General features: G+C 39.5%; 1 protein-coding gene across 2 annotated transcripts in view; it reads left to right on the forward strand.

Annotated features, from left to right (window-relative positions):
* nos1apa (nitric oxide synthase 1 (neuronal) adaptor protein a) overlaps positions 1-19863 on the forward strand; it is a 142593-nt gene that overhangs the window by 33822 nt on the left and 88908 nt on the right. For both annotated transcript variants that reach the window (XM_058402594.1, XM_058402593.1), the window contains exon 3: positions 19192-19284. In XM_058402594.1, the coding sequence (XP_058258577.1) occupies positions 19192-19284 (93 nt within the window). The remainder of the gene's footprint in view (positions 1-19191; positions 19285-19863) is intronic.

A 19863-nucleotide genomic window follows, 5' to 3' on the forward strand; every position in this document is an offset into this window, starting at 1 on the left:
GTATATGAGTGTGTGAGAGTGTATGTGAGTGTGTATATGAGTGAGTGTGTGTGAGAGTGTATGTTAGTGACTGAGTGAGTGTGTGTGAGTGTATGTGAGTGTGTGTATGAGTGAGTGTGTGTGAGAGTGTATATTAGTGAGTGAGTGAGTGTGTGAGTGTGTGTGAGAGTGTATGTTAGTGAGTGAGTGAGTGAGTGTGTGTGTGAGAGTGTATGTTAGTGAGTGAGTGAGTGTGTGTGAGTGTGTGTGAGTGTGTGTGAGTGTGTGTGTGAGAGTGTATGTTAGTGAGTGAGTGAGTGTGAGTGAGTGTGAGTGTGTGTGAGTGTGTGTGAGTGTGAGTGTGTGTGAGTGTGTGTGAGTGTGTGTGAGTGTGTGTGTGAGAGTGTATGTTAGTGAGTGAGTGAGTGAGTGAGTGTGTGTGAGTGTGTGTAGCTAGTGTAAATCCAGCTCGGTGTCATATCTCCGCTCTGCACTGGAATGTGGCTGCTCCCGCTGAGAAGGCCGAGCAGATGAGTGTGAGAGAGCTGAGGAGTGTGTGTCTCTGCTGCACACACTGCTTTTCTATAATAATAACATGCCACTTACAGCTGTGCAAATAAAAAATGTAGTATTATCTCCACAATGCAGATGTTGTTTTGAGTTTAGCAGCGACACACTGGACATGAAAACACAATGTGTGCTGCTCTGAAACCTTACACGCTCAGAGTGCTCTGTGAGATCGGCCAGTGTTGATAAAACAGACAGAGAGGAACAGGAAGTCATGAAGCGCTTCCCAAAACTTGCCAAAAACATCACATTGAGTTTGTTTTTGGGGACAGCAGAAGGAAAGTTCTTTGCACGTTGGCTTTGTAAACTCCGCCTACGTCACATGACCTTTTGACGTGATTGCGTAGTACGTAGAGTCGCGGACACACATCCCAAAGCTAGCGCTAGACAAGCTTTTGTGGTTAAAAAGTATAAAATTTTTAATTTTTCTAAGAAAATGGCCGATGGTTTGGCTAGATAAGAGCCTTCTTCCTCGGCTGGGATGGTTTAGAGCTCTTTGAAGCTGCATTTAAACTGCATTTTGGAAGGTCAAGCTCGCGGGCATCACTGAAGTCCACTATATGGAGAAAAATCCTGAAATGTTTTCCTCAAAAAACATCATTTCTTTACGACTGAAGAAAGAAAGATATGAACATCTTGGATGACAAGGGGATGAGTAAAGTATTTGTAGATTTTTGTTCTGGAAGTGAACTTCTCCTTTAAGAGTCCACCTTGTTGCCAAATACCTATACAGAAAACCAGATGTAGATTAATTTCAAAATAAGAAATACAGATGTGACCATAGCATAACATGGCATCTGGTGAGGAACCAGACTCTGAAGGGAATCCGTCCTCTTCTGAGTGAGCTTGGAGGAGAGATTGCCAGGTTTTATCTGACCTCTGATCTGATCTCGAGAAGATCAGAGGAAGTTGTCAGTCTTGGTGCTCGTGTTGGTGGACTGGTTACGTCACTCATGGTACTAAACATTCCCTAAATGCTGCCGGTACAAATAGATCCACTGTGTTGAGTGCCGAGAGAGAAAATAAGTTTCATCCAGCTGACAGTAAATGCATCGTGTGATGGATTTAAATGTAGCTACTATAGACTAGGGTCTGCTTAAACATCTGGCTGCGATAAAAACAGCGAGACACAGAAAAAGTGGAGAAAAATTTGGACTGGAAATTGTTAGCCAATTTTACATAAGCTCCAAAATAATATGGTGGGAAAAGTGATTTTTAAAATTTGCTTTGCTTCATGGTCATTTGCACGCTTCTTAAATCCCACATCTACCTGCTAATGAAGTGTTTAAGGTGTTGGACTACTGCTCAGAAGGTTGTGAGTTCGAATCCCAGATCCAGCAAGCTGCTACTGCTGGGCCCCTGAGCAAGGCCCTTAACCCTCGATCGCTCAGTTGTACAAAATGAAATAAAATGTAAGTCGCTCTGGATAAGGGAGTCTACCAAATACCAGAAATAAATTCAATTCAATTTTATTTCTATAGTGCTTTTAACAATAGACATTGTCTCAAAGCAGCTTTACAGAACATAAGAAACATAGTACAAAAGTCCTAGATGTTAGACAAAATCATCCCTAGTGAGCAAGCCTGAGGTGACTATGGCAAGGAAACACTCCCTTAGATGTTAGGAGGAAACTCTTTGGATAAAAGAGCCGCATGCTGCGGGTTGCTGACCCCTGGTCTAGATTCTAACTACTAGTACTTAGTCCAATACCTTATAATCATAATGATCACTGCACTATGTTAAGCCAGACTTAAAGCTCAACACTTCTCCTCCAGAGTCTAAACTTCACCCAGTTCCCACCCCTTCATGTTACTGATCAGTCTCTACAGAGCCTCTGGTGTCTGTTCCACTTCAGAAGACTGACCTTCCTGAACCCGATCCCTCACCTCGGCATATCCTGCATGCTTTTCCAGCCTTCTCACAGAGCGCGTTAAACCCAGAGAGAGAGAGAGAGAGAGAGAGAGAGAGAGAGAGAGAGAGAGAGAGAGAGAGAGACTCTGCTCCTCATTCTGATTAAGTCTTGCCATCTCAAGCTCAACATACCGACATGATCCAGCCTGAAAGATTAAACATTGCAGTGAAATGCAGCCTTTTGAATTGCATTAAAAGCTTGTAGCCTTCTTTAAAACCAGCCACGTTTAAAAAAATAAATAAATAAAAAACAACTTCATTTGACAAAATGAGAATGACTGACCAGAGTTAATAAATGGGAATCTTTAAGTCTGCAGCTTAGTAAATGTAAATGCTAGACTGTAAAGGATAAATCTTAGTGAGTTAAAGCTTAGTTTTTATTTAGTTTTAGTTATCTAGCCTACTAGGAGCAATATATTCATAGGACCCTTCCAAAAGGACAAAAACAGTTTTCTATCCTCAAGGTAAATGATGCTATCGAACCCATTTCTGCTCTCTGAGACGCCCCAAGTGCTTATTCATAAGCATGTAAAATGTGAAGGTGTTATCTTCAACCACTAAAATTCTGTGTAAGGTTATCCAACAGAGGGAAATACACAGGTCTAACACCGAAAGCCAGCAGAGTCCTGACTCCTTGTAATGTACGTCAGGCTTGCAGCGATAAAATACTTCATTTGTTTATACTGAATGAAGATGTCTAATAAGACAGTGTACTTTTCGCTGGTGAAATAGAATGGCAGCATACTGGTAAAAAGGGTTAATTTGGTTCCACAGCTTTTGTTTGGTTAAATGCTCCTTGGAGTCTGAATGGATCACACAAACACAGTGTTGTTAATAACCTTTAGGTATTGTGTTTTGAAAATGGCAGCTGTTTTAATCTGTTGAAGTTTTCCTCCACACTAAACTCACTCATCCATGTCTTTATGGACCTTGCTTTGTGCACTGGTGTGCAATCATGTTGGAACAGGAAGGGACCATCCCCAATCAAAGTTGGGAGCATTAAATTGTCCAAAATGTCTTGGTATGCTGAAGCATTAAAAGTTCCTTTCACTGGAACTAAGGGGCCAAGCCCAACCCCTGAAAAACAGCACCTGAATTAAATGATTTTGGATGGGTGTCCCAAAACTTTTGGTAATATAGTGTATAAAATTGAGCCATATTGATTGCTTATATATGTGTGGAAGCTCAGTGGCTAAGGCATTGGCCTACTGAGGGGAAGGCTGTGAGTTCAAATCCCACAACCACCAAGCCACCACTCCTGAGCAAGGCCCTCAATCACTCAGCTGTATAAATGAGATAAATCTAAGTCACTCTTCTAAAATGCCATTGATGTAAATTTGACCCCTCAGAACACTGATATTTTCCATAAAGTAGAAAATTTATGAAAGCTTGTTCTACACACACAAAAGGAAGGTTTCTGTAAGAGGCAAAAAAAAACCCATTGGCAAAGGATAAGGAAACATCCACCCACTTATACACGAGAAGTAAATATACACGCAATACGACTGTCACACCGCTGAAGGAAACCGGACTGAAGAAAGGCAGGAAGAAGGGGAAAAAGTCATGCAGGTCAATTCCTTTCTAGTTCCCTTCAGGTTTATTTTCACTACTATTTCCTTTTAGACAATGTCACTGAAATGAAATAATAGTTGCAACAAAGTCTAGATGTCTAATGTTTATTTGTAGCTGTATTATATATAGCTTTATTTTCTCTAATAAATCCCATCCAATAAGTATATTAAATACAGATATGTTTTTGTCCTGGATTGTAAATAAGTAAGGAGTCAAGGAAGGGAAGCTAAACCTGAGCAAAGCAGCTTCACAGGAATATATAAAAATTCTGAATAATTATACAGATGAAAATTTCAATTTATATTTATCTCTAATGAGCAATCCACAGGTAACTCTGAAAAGAAAAAGCTCCCTGAGATAATATGAGGAAGAAACCTTTAGAGGAACCAGGGTGAAAAGAAGAAGCCTTTATTTTTGTAACATATACATTACAGCACAGTGAAATTCTTTCTTTACATATACCAACTTTGGAGATACAGCATGATACAGCACCCTTGGAGCAGAAAGGGTTAAGGGCCTTGCTCAGGGGTCCAACAGTGGCAGCTTGAACCCAGACCTTCTGATCAACAACCCAGAGCCTTAACCACTTGAGCTACCACGGTCTAAAAGGGAAACCATCCTCATCTGAGTGACACCAGATAGTGTCATTTTTTTCTATAACTGGACACTATATAGTTAAGTGTATTTGTGTAACCAGGAGTTTTTTAGGACCTTGGTGAGCATGAGCATCAGCTTATCCTGCTGTTTCATTTGGATGAAAAGTTTTACTTTGTACAGCAATATTTCCAGTACAGAACATTAATACAGGCGTATAATAATTCTCCATCTATTTATCCATCCATCCATCCATATTTTTTCAGTGTCCGTTCATCATACACAGGGTCTCAAGGAACCTGGACAGAGTGCCAACCTCACACAGTCCAGTCAGCTTATAACACATGTCCTTGGACTGGGGGAGGAAACTCCAATAGTTTGAGGAAATAATAATTATTATTATATCTTATTAATAATCTGTTTCGAATGTAGAACATTATCTGCCCCAACAAGAAGTCTACATATGTGGGGCAGACTCAGGTAATGATTATTTATGATGCAATTTGTTGTTGTTTGACCTTTCCATATAATTAAGATGAAGTATTTAGTATTGAGTTCCTGAGCTCTGGTTTCTGTCTGAGGGAAGTTTTGCATGTGTCTTTCCTCTATTCCACGCTTCTCTGGTTTCTTCCCAACTCCTAAAAAAACATGTTGATAGTAGGTGACTGACTAGAAAATCTGTATGGTGCTCTATTTAGGGTGTGTCTGTGTATGGTGCTCTATTTAGGGTGTATTCCCACTCCTTATCCAGTAGGCTAGACTCGAGCTCCATAGTGATCCTGACCAGGATAGAGTACTTAATGAAGATAACTGAATATGGCAGATTTAAGCTGAGTTGTATTCTCAGGCTTCTTGATTCTGAGATCATCTATCATCTGTGCACATTAAGGCAACTACGAACAATAATAAAAAAATATCGGTGAACAAACTCATCATTAATCCTTTGTTAGATTTACATTTAGTCATTTGGCAGATGCTGTTTTCCAGCATGACATATAAAACCACACAAACAGCTAAAAGCAAGATTATACAAAGCAGTTTGTGTTGGATATCTGGAATGAGAGCATAAAAAATGAACGCTGCTTTATGTGGGTGCTAGTTGTACCTGCAGTCTAGTGGATAACAAAAAAGCGCAATTTCAAAGAACAGGTAAAAGCAAGTGCAGGAAAAAAAAATACAAAGAAGCATTGAGCAGCTACGTCTTTATATCCTTTGAAGACGAAATGAAGACACAGGGCTATTCTGTCTCTAGGCAGAGACTCATTTCCCCGCTGATCAGCCAGGACAGTAAAGCAGAAGAAGAGCTCACCTCACCAAAAAAAAAACCTTCTCCAGAGGCACCAAGGTTGGTGTGTGGGTGTGCAATTTTGAGCCAGATAAAGTGGTGCAGATTCCTCAGAGACTTGGAATGTGAAGGCAAGAGTTTAGAAATTCTTGTAAGGGTGTCACATGAGAGAGCTTGCGGAGGTTATGAAGCAGGCGAGCAACGTAGAAGAGATGTCTCAAATGGGCTGAGAGCAGCACATAGAGAGTTCGACAAATTGCTAGGGCTTGTACGAGAGGCTTGCATGGAAAGCACGTATTCTTGTAAAGTGCAGAACTCAACTCTAGTGAGCACCTTCGGGATGGTCTGGAACACTGACTCTTCACTCAAAATCAGCGCCTGACCTCAGTAAAGCTCTTGTAGTTGTATCTCCACAGCAACGCTTCATCATCTGGTGAAAAGGCTAGAAGAGTTGAGTAGATAATGAACAAATGAATGAACAAAAGAAAATGAATAGAAACAGGATTTTCAACAAGTGGGTTTTGGTGTAAAGGTCAGGTGTCCACATACTTTTGGCTGCGTAGTGTATACTTGGACCATCTTACATGCACAGCATCTACCCACAGGTTTTTACTGATCTCTGGGATTTTTACTGATCTTGGGGATTGTAAGGGATCTAACAGAAGCTTCAGCATGCAGTTCTTAAAGATTTCATTCTCGTTTTTGGGGGGAATATTTTGAAACATTATCCAAAATTTTTCCAGCTTCAGTTTCCTGTCCTGGCAATTTCATCTACCAGTGTAATGTTTCTTTTCCTGCTTGTGTTGTCAAATAGCTCCAAAGCGTACTAGATCCACCCCAGCTGGAAAGGTTTTCTGGTCTTCAGGTTTTCTTCAAGAAGATAGGCTTCATGTTAAAACTAGAATGAATTTCCAGGTTACACAATTGCACTTTTTGATCATACACTATATTGCCAAAAGTTTTGGGACACCCCTCCAAATCATTGAATTCAGGGGTTGGACTCGGCCCCTTAGTTCCAGTGAAAGGAACTCTTAATGCTTCTGCATACCAAGACATTTTGGACAATTTCATTTCAATTTCACCAACATTGTGGGAACAGTTTAGGGATGATCCCTTCCTGTTCCAACATGACTGAACACCAGTGCACAAAGCAAGGTCCATAAAGACATGGATGAGCGAGTTTGGTGTGAAGGTACTTGACTGTCCTGCAGAGTCCTGACCTCAAACCAAAATAACACGTTTCACCTTTCTAAATTAGAGTGGAGACTGCGAGCCAGACCTTCTTGTCCAAACATCAGTGTCTGACCTCACAAACGCCCTTCTAGTGGAATGGTCAAAAACTCCCATAAACACACCCCTAATCCTTGTGGAAAGCTTTCCAGAAGTGTTGAAGCTGTTATAGCTGCAAAGGGTGGGCCAACTCCATATTACATTCATGTGTATGTAAAGGCAGATGTCCCAAAACTTTTGGCAGTATAGTGTATATGAAGAAGAAATTATTTTATAATCACGCTTTCAATTGTCACCCAGATGAAGCTGGGTTCCCTTTTGAGTCTGGTTTGTCTCAAGGTTTCTTCCACATGATATTGTTTTGTTCTTTTATACGCAGCTTTGGATTAGGCCAGAAATGCCAGAAATGTAAATGATGAGTATCTGTAAGCACCACACAGTCCAACACTGAATCACTATTACTGAGTCTTTCTCTGTCTTCCAGATCTCACCTTGGCTTTCCATTTCTTAAGGTCATTATGGACAGTGGAAACTGTGAGCTGGAAGTGCTTGCTTTGATATCTCCCTCCTCCCTGCTTTAAAGCTATCGATTAGATTCACTTTCATATGTTTAGAAGGCAAGATCTGTTCGTCCACAATAATGTATTCATATTCACTTGCATCCTTAAGCTGGACTGACATTTCTAAAGCGCTGGAGAATTGCCCATACAGCTTTTTTTTTTTTTTTTTTTTTTTTAAGTGAAATGAGAATCAAACAAGTGTGACATCGGCTTTCAAAGTTATAATTGGACTGCAGATAAAATCACTGCAGGGCTTTTCTATCATTTACTATATTTTATAAAGTGTCCCCTTTTCATGTCGGAGAACAAAGTCCATTTTTTATCTCTGAATTCATTACGGGGAAGAAAATAGCAAAGTTTGATGAACTGCAAAAATTGATCGGTGAGGCACCTTTTTATTCAGGCCCAACTTAAAAAAGTGTGATTGTTCCACTTGTGCGGTATTAAGTTGTTTGCTTCTGCTCTGATAGATTGATTGCATCAGTTGCATTCCCTGTTTGATGTCTGGCGAATCTGAGGGATGTCGTTTCTGGCATATTTCAAATGAAGTCAGTTTACGCCAAATTGCTCTTCACTCCTTTTGTCCTGGAAGACGTCTCGGGCAGCACTCGACACGTCGCTATGGAAACACAATCCAGCATTACGTCCTTAGTAGCCATGGACACGGAACAAATCTCTTGTTTCTTCTAACCAAACCTCACAACACGGCTGCTTTTATTATGCAGTTAAAGGTATGTGTCACAGGAGACGTAATAGACGTACATCACAGCAAGCCCATCTTCATAAGGAAGCGACATATCAGATTGTTTACACTGAAGAACGCTCCAGCTTTCAGAGATACAGAGGGAGAAAAAAAAGAACCTGGAAGCGCTCCATAAGCGAGTGAACTCGCGGACCGAAGCAGTTAGCTGTTTATTTCTCCTGCTTGATCTGAGGGTTTGCCAAACAAAACACTGCTAAAGCCCAGACGTCGTCACCGTGATCCACGATGTCTGATGTGCTGACACAACGTCTGTCTGCATGCCAGCCACACCTCGTAAGCCTAGACAGCTGTACCATTAAAGTCTTATGACTCAGATGCTGTCTGGTTCACTAGAGTCCGTCAACACGAGCGTGTGAAATGAAAACGCGACATGGAGCGTCGCCTTAAAATAACCAGGAAGCGATATGTTTATGTTTTCTGTCTGATATGTGAAAGAAGCAAGCGTTTGCCTACATGAGACACGAGAATGTCAGCAGTCTAGAAATAACGTACGGGTGGACAAAGAAGCCTGGGCATGCAGGACAAGTGGATATTGTGGTTGCGCTCTTGGTAGTTTATTTGTAGTGACCCAGGAGTGATGGGAGGATCAACAACCAAAAAACACCACTTCTATACCTTATTGACCTTCACAAAATTAGAAATGTTTAGACATAATGCTCTACACAGTGTGCAATGAGTGAAGGCACAAACTATATTATAATCATAGTAGAAGTGTATTAAGAAATTCCTCAGCCACTGTCCATCGTCTAAAGGAGTTCTTCCTCATTCTGGCTTGCTCATTATAAATACATTTAAATTCAAAATGTATATCCCGAATTCACGTATGTCTGTAAAGCTGCTTTGTTAAAAACGCTGAATAAAATAAAGGAGCAATCCGAACAATAGACTCTTCTCTCTGTTGTGGTCAGGGAAGCGTTTCCGCTCCTTGAAGGCAAACATAGAGAGCATGAAGATGAGCTTCTTCCTGCAGGTCATTGAGGCTCTGAACCAGGACAATACAGAGAGCTCAGAGCTGTAACATAACACGCACAATCTCAGCAGAACTTTTTACCCAGTTCGCTTTGCAAAATGCACTAAAAACTTTGCACAACTATGTTCATTTCCATTTCTGGCATTTGACAGACACCCTTATCCAGAGCGACTTACAATTCATCTCATTTTTTTTTTCATACAACCGAGGGTTAAAGGCCTTGCTCAGGGGCCCAGCAGTGGCAGCTTGGTGGACCTGGGATTCAAACCCATCACCTTCTGATCAGTAGTGCAACACGTTAGGCTACCACATCCCTGTTTATATAGTTTATATAGTTCATATCACCGTATCAGCCATTCTATTCATCTGCTGTAGTTTTCTAAACATTTTTTTTATTTTATTGTAAACAAATTCCATTTTATTTTGTTTGTAATTCTATATTTTTCTTTTTGTTTTCTATTAAATTTATTTTATTTATTTTTTTTATATATTACACAGCCAGATATAAAAAGCGTTTCACCACATCATGCTGTACACGACTGTGTATGTGACAAATAGAAAATTAGTAAATTTGAAATATTTAATTGAATTCCAAATAGACATTCGTTTAGCAGGTAGCTATGTTTACTCTTCATCCACTTCCTCAATGCTGTAACTGCTCTATGCTAGCTGCCCCCAAGATGATTGTGTATCCAGGCAACATAACATCATTCTGGCTAGCACACTGGTGCTTTAACTTGCCCAGTAAGCTAGCTAATGAATATATGACCACTGAGCTGTAATAAATAACCTGATAAATAAATAACAGCTTATAACCTTTTCTCACTCCTCCTATTTGAATGTGTCTCTGAAGCGGTCTATGGTTTGTAAACGCTGCCCTTAAGCACTTGTCTTTGTTTAATGCCCGCGTCACATCAAACCCCTAAAGCCCTGAATATGGAAATGTCACTACGCTCAGGAATGCCATTTCTCACATCTAACTACGCTATTGTTGTAAGGAGTCCATTGAAATGAGCATAATGAACCTGACATTTTCATTTGGACATGGAGTCAGATAGGTATTTCAGGCTATTCTGGATACAACAGCCTAGCAACCAATACCAAATCTATCCACACGCTAATCAGGAGCCATAGTTAGCCAATAACTTCCAGCACCTTCCGTCCTGTTCGCCTTGATATCGTTTACACTGATCTGCTTGCGTCTGTGGTTGAGGTGTAACCTAAATAGTCTGTCCTGCTGATTAAACGGCAATAATTTCGTGTACCAGAGGCGAAATTTTGCTCATGTTGTCTTGTGTCCATGTCTCTGTCATGTTCCACTCCATAGTGGTGCTTAATATGAAGCTCATATGAAAGTAGACACTCAGGGCTTTAGGTAGCTAGTTATGGTTTATAGATTATAGTTATAGTTTTCATAAGTATTTGATTTTACCGAGCCTACTAGGGGCGAAAAGTTCCAAAAACAAAAAACGATATTTTTTTTCCACCCACACAATTTAATTTCCAAGTAAATGGTAATATCAAACCCATTTCTGCTTTCTGTTTGAGAGATGCCTTAAGTGCTTGTTCATAATCGTCTAAAATTTGATCTACAACCACTAAAAGGTTATCCAACAAAGGGAAGAACACAAATCTCTCTCAGACTGATAGCCAACACAGTCCTGACTCATTGTATATCAGACTTGTGATGATAAAATAATTAATTTGTTTAAAATGATTGAAAATGTCTAAGTCAGTGTCCATTCCGCTGGTGAGTAAGTGAATTTTCTTCTTTTTCTTCTTCTTCTTTCGGCTTTTCCCTTCAGGGGTCACCACAGCGAATCATCTCTCTCCACCTATCCCTATCTTCTGCATCCTCAACACTTGCACCCACTAGCTTCATATCCTCATTTATTACATCCATATACCTCCTCTTTGGCCTTCCTCTTTGCCTCCTGCCTGGCAGCTCCATGTCCATCATTCTCCTACCAATATACTCACTCTCCCTCCTCTGAACATGTCCAAACCATCTTAATCTGGCCTCCCTAACTTTGTCCCCCAAACGTCCAACATGAGCTGTCTCTCTGATGTTCCTAATCCTGTCCAACCGTGTCACTCCCAAAGAGAACCTCAACATCTTCAGCTCTGCTACCTCCAGCTCTGACTCCTGTCTCTTCCTCAGTGACACTGTCTCTAAACCACACAGCATGGCCGGTCTCACCACTGTCCTGTACACCTTCCCCTTGATTCTTTCCGATATTTTTCCATCACACAGAACTCCTGACACCTTTCTCCACCCATTCCAACCTGCCTGCACTCGCTTCTTTACCTCTTTCCCACACTCTCCATTACTCTGGACTGTTGACCCCAAGTACTTAAACTCCTGTACCTTCTTCACCTCTTCACCCTGTAATCTTACTGTTTCACCTCCCTCCCTTTCATTCACATGGTGATTAAGTGAATAATAAGTGTATAATCATGTAACAGCAGAATGTGTTGCAGCAGTGTTCAGTCAGTCACTACGTGACTCTATGCAAGAAGACAAACCGACTTTACCCTGACTTTTTTTAAAGCGTCCTTCAGCTTTGTGTGTCTGCTAGTCAGGTTGCAGTGACTTTGCAGATTAAGCTTCGAGCTTCATGGAATTCGAGGCATGATCAATGAGCTTCATTGTCCGGCTGTGGGAAACTCGAGCTAGGCTTTTTCTCCCAGCTGTCAGCAAATCTTTATTATTATGGATTTACGGATCATTAAAAGCCATTTGTTAATGCGCAAACATTTTTCAGACCACACCACAAATAAACGCGTGTGATCTTTTCACTTCACAGGGGAATTGCCAATCATACATTTATCAGCTAGGTGTGTGAGCTGGAAACCGTGACACTGTGATGGCCAGTGTCACGATCTGCTTACCAGGAAACCGAATATCTGAATCCACCTCAAATTTACTAATACTAGCAATACATATTAATGTGATCTTAAGCAGAAAAAAGATTGATAAGGTTAAAAAAATATATACATAATGACAGACTATCATTATTACTGTTGTTTTTGTTACTATTTGTCAATTAATGATGTAATTGTTAACGTTGTTATTGATGTAGTTGGCAGTGGCTGTACAGCTTTGAGATTCCTACCACATGAAAAAATTCTTTTTACGTATTGTGCAGTATATATATGACCATGGATTGTTTTATATATATATATATATATATATATATATATATATATATATATATATATATATATACAAAACAGATAATCATGGCACAATACAACAAAATATGCTTGATTTTGTCACTTTATTTATTTATTTATTTATTTATGAGGGGAGGCTACTTAAACTGAAATTGCATTGTGTGTGCCATAAAAATATTCTGTGCTGGAGAATAAAAAGTCTCCACAAAAAACACAGTAACAAATATAAATATGTATATAAATATATATAAGAAAAAAAGCAGACATAAATGGAAGGCAGGACTAATGCAGCCTGTGCAGATGTAAGGAGCAAGGTGTGAAGTGGTGCGTTCAGTAAAACTGAAGTGGATATATAAATTTGTAGGATGTGAAATAACACAAATGTCTGACGTTTCACAAAGGAAATAATTCTGAGACTGAAAAAGTGACATTACATAGAATGTGCTATTTAAGAGGTTTCAGTGGAATGTACATATTAAATTGAAATATCTTATTAAAAATCCCTGCTCCATTGATTCCTTTGAGGAGTTTTGTATTCAATTGAAAAAAAAAAATCATCATCTTTATTTCTAGATTGCTCATCTCCAGTCATCAGATTCTTACCTTCCGTCTCGCTCGTGCTTCACTGTGTTAACGTATCAAACCATCTGCCTCAGAGAGCATCCGCATGTTTCGGAATAATTAATCAAGCCGTCCTGGTACCGTGTCCATGTCTGTTACCACAGCTAACATTTCCTTCACTCTTCCAGGAATTGTAATCGTCCAGCTCGATTACTCTGTCAATTCTCCTCGCTTGTATTCACACTTCAAAACCTGCTTCATCGTTAATTAGAGTTTAATAGCTGTGTGGGGAAAGAACAAGCAAGCCAGGCTGAGTTAGTGCTTGTATCACATAAGCATGATCAGTTTGAGAAATCTCTGTTTAGTGCCCATGCTTTAGAAATTAATTTACTGATTCAGGATGATAACCTGACATTTACTATAATGAGAGAGAGAAATAGAGATAGAGAGAGAAAGAAATAGCAGTGGCCTTTACGCTTTCTGTACTGACTTTGGGTTCTGTATTCAGCACCTGCACCTTGAAGTGCATCGTTATAGATAATTGGGAGGACAGGGACAGTCCAGCGTCTCCGGATAAAGCCGGCTCGGGTTACAGCAAGTAATATATATAGCAAGTTAAAGTGGGAGCTCTTCAGTCCTTGCTCCAGTTGTGGGTGAATATACTACAATCATAAGGGACGTTTTGTGTCCATGTGTGAAATATATCATCTGAATCTCTCTCATACACACATTTCAAGCACGTAGGCAAGCGGCTTGTATTGTTTTTATTATTTTAGTGTTCTACACATGCTTCTCTGAAGTAGGTATGCATGCGATTGTATGTAATTCCAGTCTTACGTCATCCACGCTGATGTTTTTGCTGCTGTACTGTAATCAATGAACAGATACTCAAGGTGAATCTGAAGTTACGGCGCTGTTGATTTCTCAGTTCAGCATGACTTGTGTACAGTATTTCCATTGTCAAGGAAAATCACAGGATTATATTGATGCGCTTATTCTAATGTGGTAGAGGTTTTCTGGATAGGGCATTGTGTATTTTTTTGGAAGGAATCTCCTGTTTCCGCATTTTAACAGTTTAAGCTAAATCTGTTCTGTTTTTCATTTATTTATTAATGATTATTATTATTATTATTATTATTATTATTATTATTATTATTATTATTATTATTAATTTATTATTAATTTATTATTTAATTTATTATTATTATTATTAATTTATTATTTAATTTATTTGATTTGATTTTTAACAAAGCCTAGGGCATCTGAAGACAAGATTATTTGCTGATTAAATTCAAGACAGCAATAGCAAAGGCTGGAGAAAGGACAGTTTATAAGCCCTATAACATATATTACATGACTATAAATGGACAGAAAGTAAGATGTGCTATCTTATAATCAAAAACAGGCCTAGCCGATCTTGTTAAATAAAGTTTCCACAACCTTGGGATTAATCATGGACAATCAGCAGTCCTTTTGGAATGAGTACATCAGAGGGACAGCTCATGTTGGACGTTTGGGGGACAAAGTTAGGGAGGCCAGGTTAAGATGGTTTGGACATGTTCAGAGGAGGGAGAGTGAGTATATTGGTAGGAGAATGTTGGACATGGAGCTGCCAGGCAGGAGGAAAAGAGGAAGGCCAAAGAGGAGATATATGGATGTAATAAATGAGGATATGAAGCTAGTGGGTGTAAGTGTTGAGGATGAAGAAGATAGGGATAGGTGGAGAGAGATGATTCGCTGTGGAGACCCCTGAAGGGAAAAGCCGAAAGAAGAAGAAAAAGAAGAAGAATCAGCAGTCCTTTTCCCTTCTCACATTCCTAATCTGACATGCTCTTGTTTTGATTTCTTCTCAGCGACATCAGAAGGATTCGTCTTTTTCCGTCCACACAGGCCACTCAGGTGCTCATTCAGTCCCTGATCATTTCAAGCCTGGACTATAACACCTCACTCCTCCTGGCAGCTCTGCCTCTGAGCACCATTCAACTTCTGCAAATGGTCCAGAATGCAGCAGAATCACTTGTTTTCGATCTTTCTCCAAGTTCCTAAACGCCATCTCAATGCTACACTCCCTCCACTGGCTTCCTGTAGCGTCCCTCGTCAGATTTAAGGCATTGCCTACAAAGTCAAAAACAGACCAGCACCCGCTTACCTCAAAGCTCTTTTAGGACCTTGCATTGCACCACACTCTCTCTGATCTTCAAGCATCATCTGCTCAACTGTCCAGCTTCCTCCATCTCTCAGGGTGCAAGGAAGAGATGCATCAAGGTTCTTCTCTGTTTTGGCACAATAAAATTCTGCGTCTTCCTGGAATGCTTAAAAAAAAAAAGCCTTGTCTGTTCTCTATGTTTCCTCCCAACAGAGTTTTTAGACTGTGGTTTTCTCAGTCCTTGACTTAGTGAGGCAGTCTCTGGATGTATTTATTGATTAAGACTTCAAAGCACTTCTCTAAGTCACTCTGTTTAAGGGCATCTGCTAAATGCCAGAAATGTGAATGTATAAAGGGAAGAACTCGAGAACATGGTGACTCGAGCCGCATCACACCACTGATTATTTTTTTTCTTTATTCCTTTGTTAAATGCTTGGGGGGAAAAACAAATCCCACAGCTATCCATGGCCAGGAGTACAAGAGAGTAAACATACAGACAGCACACGCTATCAGCCATGCCAGCCAATCAGGTGTGTCTGTGAGCTCAGGTATGTGGAAGTGGGCAGATAGAGCTTCCTCTGAGTGATGAAGCATGAGCAGCAGTCTGATTTGACTAGGGGAAAGCACTCCTTACCCCCTGATGTATGACTGAAGAGCTGCCTCATGGGTAGGGAATTAGCCAGGACTAGATTATAAAAAAAATGAAGGGAAAATCATTCTTCAATATTCAACGGTTACCAAACAGATAATGCTATGAATGTATTCATTTGCTAAATATACACATGTTTAAAATGATGAAAACAGAGCAACATGTCTTGATAAACCACGAGACTAAACCTCAGATGCTGTCCATAGCCTGTAGAGCTGAAATGACACACGGCTGAAACACCACATCAAGGCAGCAGGCAAAAAAATGACCATATATTACAATCTAATATATTAATAATAAGCATTTTATTTATGAGCTCCTTTCAGAGTACTCAAGGACACAGGTACAGATAGAAGAGAGTGCGCTGAATGCATAACAATAATACGTGGAGGGCAGTAACTGAAAAGCGAGTGATACTAAAACGAAAGAAGAAAGCATGTATTTATGAGATAATAAACGTAAGAAAATAAAAAGTAGTATGATTAATATTGCATATTGGATTGACATTATACAGCTTATTGTTGGGAGGATATTTTTAACAATACATTATTAATATTAATCATCAACAATAATTATATAAATACATAATGCTAAAAAAGGTCTTATGTGTTTCCTTTCTTTGTCGGCTGTAGTGTCTGGTCATCGGTATTAAGTATTATTTTTTAGTTCGGCTATGATTTCGAAACTTTTCTGGACGGAACTAAAAAAAAAAACAATTATTATTAGCTGTATTTAAACTCATAAAGAAAATAAAATTCTATATCTGCTCTGCACTGCAACACATTAGGAAATATATATATATATATATATATATATATATATATACTATATTGCCAAAAGTATTCGCTCACCTGCCTTGACTTGCATATGAACTTAAGTGACATCCCATTCCTAATCCATAGGGTTCAATATGACGTCGGTCCACCCTTTGCAGCTATAACAGCTTCAACTCTTCTGGGATGGCTGTCCACAAGGTTTAGGAGTGTGTTTATGGGAATTTTTAACCATTCTTCCAGAAGCGCATTTGTGAGGTCACACACTGATGTTGGACGAGAAGGTCTGGCTCTCAGTCTCCGCTCTAATTCATCCCAAAGGTGTTCTATCGGGTTGAGGTCAGGACTCTGTACAGGCCAGTCAAGTTCCTCCACACCAGACTCTGTCATCCATGTCTTTATGGACCTTGCTTTGTGCACTGGTGCACAGTCATGTTGGAAGAGGAAGGGGCCAGCTCCAAACTGTTCCCACAAAGTTGGGAGCATGGAATTGTCCAAAATGTCTTGGTATGCTGAAGCATTCAGAGTTCCTTTCACTGGAACTAAGGGGCCAAGCCCAGCTCCTGAAAAACAACCCCACACCATAATCCCCCCTCCACCAAACTTTACACTTGGCACAATGCAGTCAGACAAGTACCGTTCTCCTGGCAACCGCCAAACCCAGACTCGTCCATCAGATTGCCAGATGGAGAAGCGCGATTCGTCCCTCCAGAGAACGCGTCTCCACTGCTCTAGAGTCCAGTGGCGGCGTGCTTTACACCACTGCATCCGACGCTTTGCATTGCACTTGGTGATGTATGGCTTGGATGCAGCTGCTTGGCCATGGAAACCCATTCCATGAAGCTCTCTGCGCACTGTTCTTGAGCTAATCTGAAGGCCACATGAAGTTTGGAGGTCTGTAGCGATTGACTCTGCAGAAAGTTGGCGACCTCTTCGCACTATGCGCCTCAGCATCCGCTGACCCCGCTCCGTCAGTTCACGTGGCCTACCACTTCGTGGCTGAGTTGCTGTCGTTCCCAAACACTTCCACGTTCTTATAATACAGCTGACAGTTGACTGTGGAATATTTAGGAGCGAGGAAATTTCACGACTGGATTTGTTGCACAGGTGGCATCCTATCACAGTTCCACGCTGGAATTCACTGAGCTCCTGAGAGCGACCCATTCTTTCACAAATGTTTGTAAAAACAGTCTGCATGCCTAGGTGCTTGATTTTATACACCTGTGGCCATGGAAGTGATTGGAACACCTGATTCTGATTATTTAGATGGGTGAGCGAATACTTTTGGCAATATAGTGTATATATATATATATATATATATATATATATATATATATATATATATATATATATATATATATATATATATATATATATATATATATATATATATATATAATATAAATATATCAGATAAGATAAGGCATAACATTTTGAGCAGTGACCGGTGAAGTGAATAACACTGATTATCTCCTCATCATGGCACCTGTTAGTGGGTGGGATATATTAGGTAGTAAGTGAACATTTTGTCCTCAAAATTGATGTGTTAGAAGCAGGAAAAATGGACAAGTATAAGGATTTGAGCGAGTTTGATGAAGGGCCAAGTTGTGATGGCTAGACCACTGGATCAGAGCATCTCCAAAACTGCAGCTCTTGTGGGGTGTTCCCGGTCCGCAGTGGTCAGTATCTATCAAAAGTGGTCCAAGGAAGGAACAGTGGTGAACCGGCGACAGGGTCATGGATGACCAAGGCTCACTGATGCACGTGGGGACTGAAGGCTGGCCCATGTGATCCAACAGACGAGCTACTGTTGCTCAAATTGCTAAAGAAGTTAATGATAGAAAGGTGTCAGAATACACAGCGCATGATGGGTAAGGGTTGTTTTGGCAGAAAAGGGGGGACCAACAGAATATTAGGCAGGTGGTCATAATGTTATGCATGATCACTGTATACATACATATATATCTTCAAGTCGGCATTTAAGTGTTACCTGCTAGTACATTCACAAACGAAGCTGCATCAGAAAAAAAGACAGGTTCATAAGGGATACACAATAGACTAAAAGGAAATACGAATGACAAAAAACAAGACTGTTTCTTTTTCAGGTTAAACTGACAGCGTGAAGGCCCCTTACACTACCTCTGATACACTTTTCACCCTGCAGGCCATTCCTGTTTTTTTAATGAGGCGCTAGACACTTTTTAATGAAAGCCACAGCACCCTCCTTTGCATTTTAATTGCCCAAATATTTTCCTCACCATGGCACCTTTTCTTTTTTTTTCTTTTTTTTTTTACGAGTGAGAGAGAGAGAGTTGTGAATAGATCTGGTTTCATTAATATAAAATAAGGAAGAATAAGTCTAATCCTGATCATGAATATGTTTGCTTATATTTTGTGAGCCACATGGAAAGTGATTTCTTCATGGTGTCTCCTTTTTTTCTGTTCCTTATACAGTATGAATTTAAAGTGAAGAACATCAAGAAGAAGAAAGTCAACATTATGGTCTCCGTGGACGGAGTGAAAGTTGTGCTCCGGAAAAAGAAAAAGGTGAGGATCTGGATGCTTTCCTTTAGTGTTTTTTTTGACACACAGTATATAGTGTTGATATTGTAATATTGAGATATTGAACATTTTTATTGTATAGTAATTTTAATTTTTATAGTAAATTTTATTTTTATCGTAATTCCAAATTGAAGCAGCTTGGTTCAACATTTTTTAATTATTATTTTTAATGCTTATCGTTGTAAAATATATTGTTTTTTTTCTTAGATATATATTTTTTTCTTTAGTATTTCATGGTTTATTTTGTACACATTAATAAAAATTATTGTTACATATTTCTCTACAGGGTTATTTCTTTTAAAGTCAACACAAAGAAATCAACACTACAGCAAACATGTACATGATGAAAAATATGTCATTGAAATGTCAATAAATATGGTGTTTATATATATATATATATATATATATATATATTTTTTTTTTTTTTTTTTTTTTTAATTATTATTATATTTTTTTTTTTATTTTGTCCACATTTTTAATATTGTCCACATTCTTTAACACTATGGGAGGAAAATTCAAAGGTTTTTCCTGGTAATAAAAAAGACTAATTACAGCATTGTCCGG

The sequence above is a fragment of the Hemibagrus wyckioides genome, linkage group LG11 (assembly GCF_019097595.1).
Source record: "Hemibagrus wyckioides isolate EC202008001 linkage group LG11, SWU_Hwy_1.0, whole genome shotgun sequence".
NCBI classification, from domain to species: Eukaryota; Metazoa; Chordata; class Actinopteri; order Siluriformes; family Bagridae; genus Hemibagrus; species Hemibagrus wyckioides.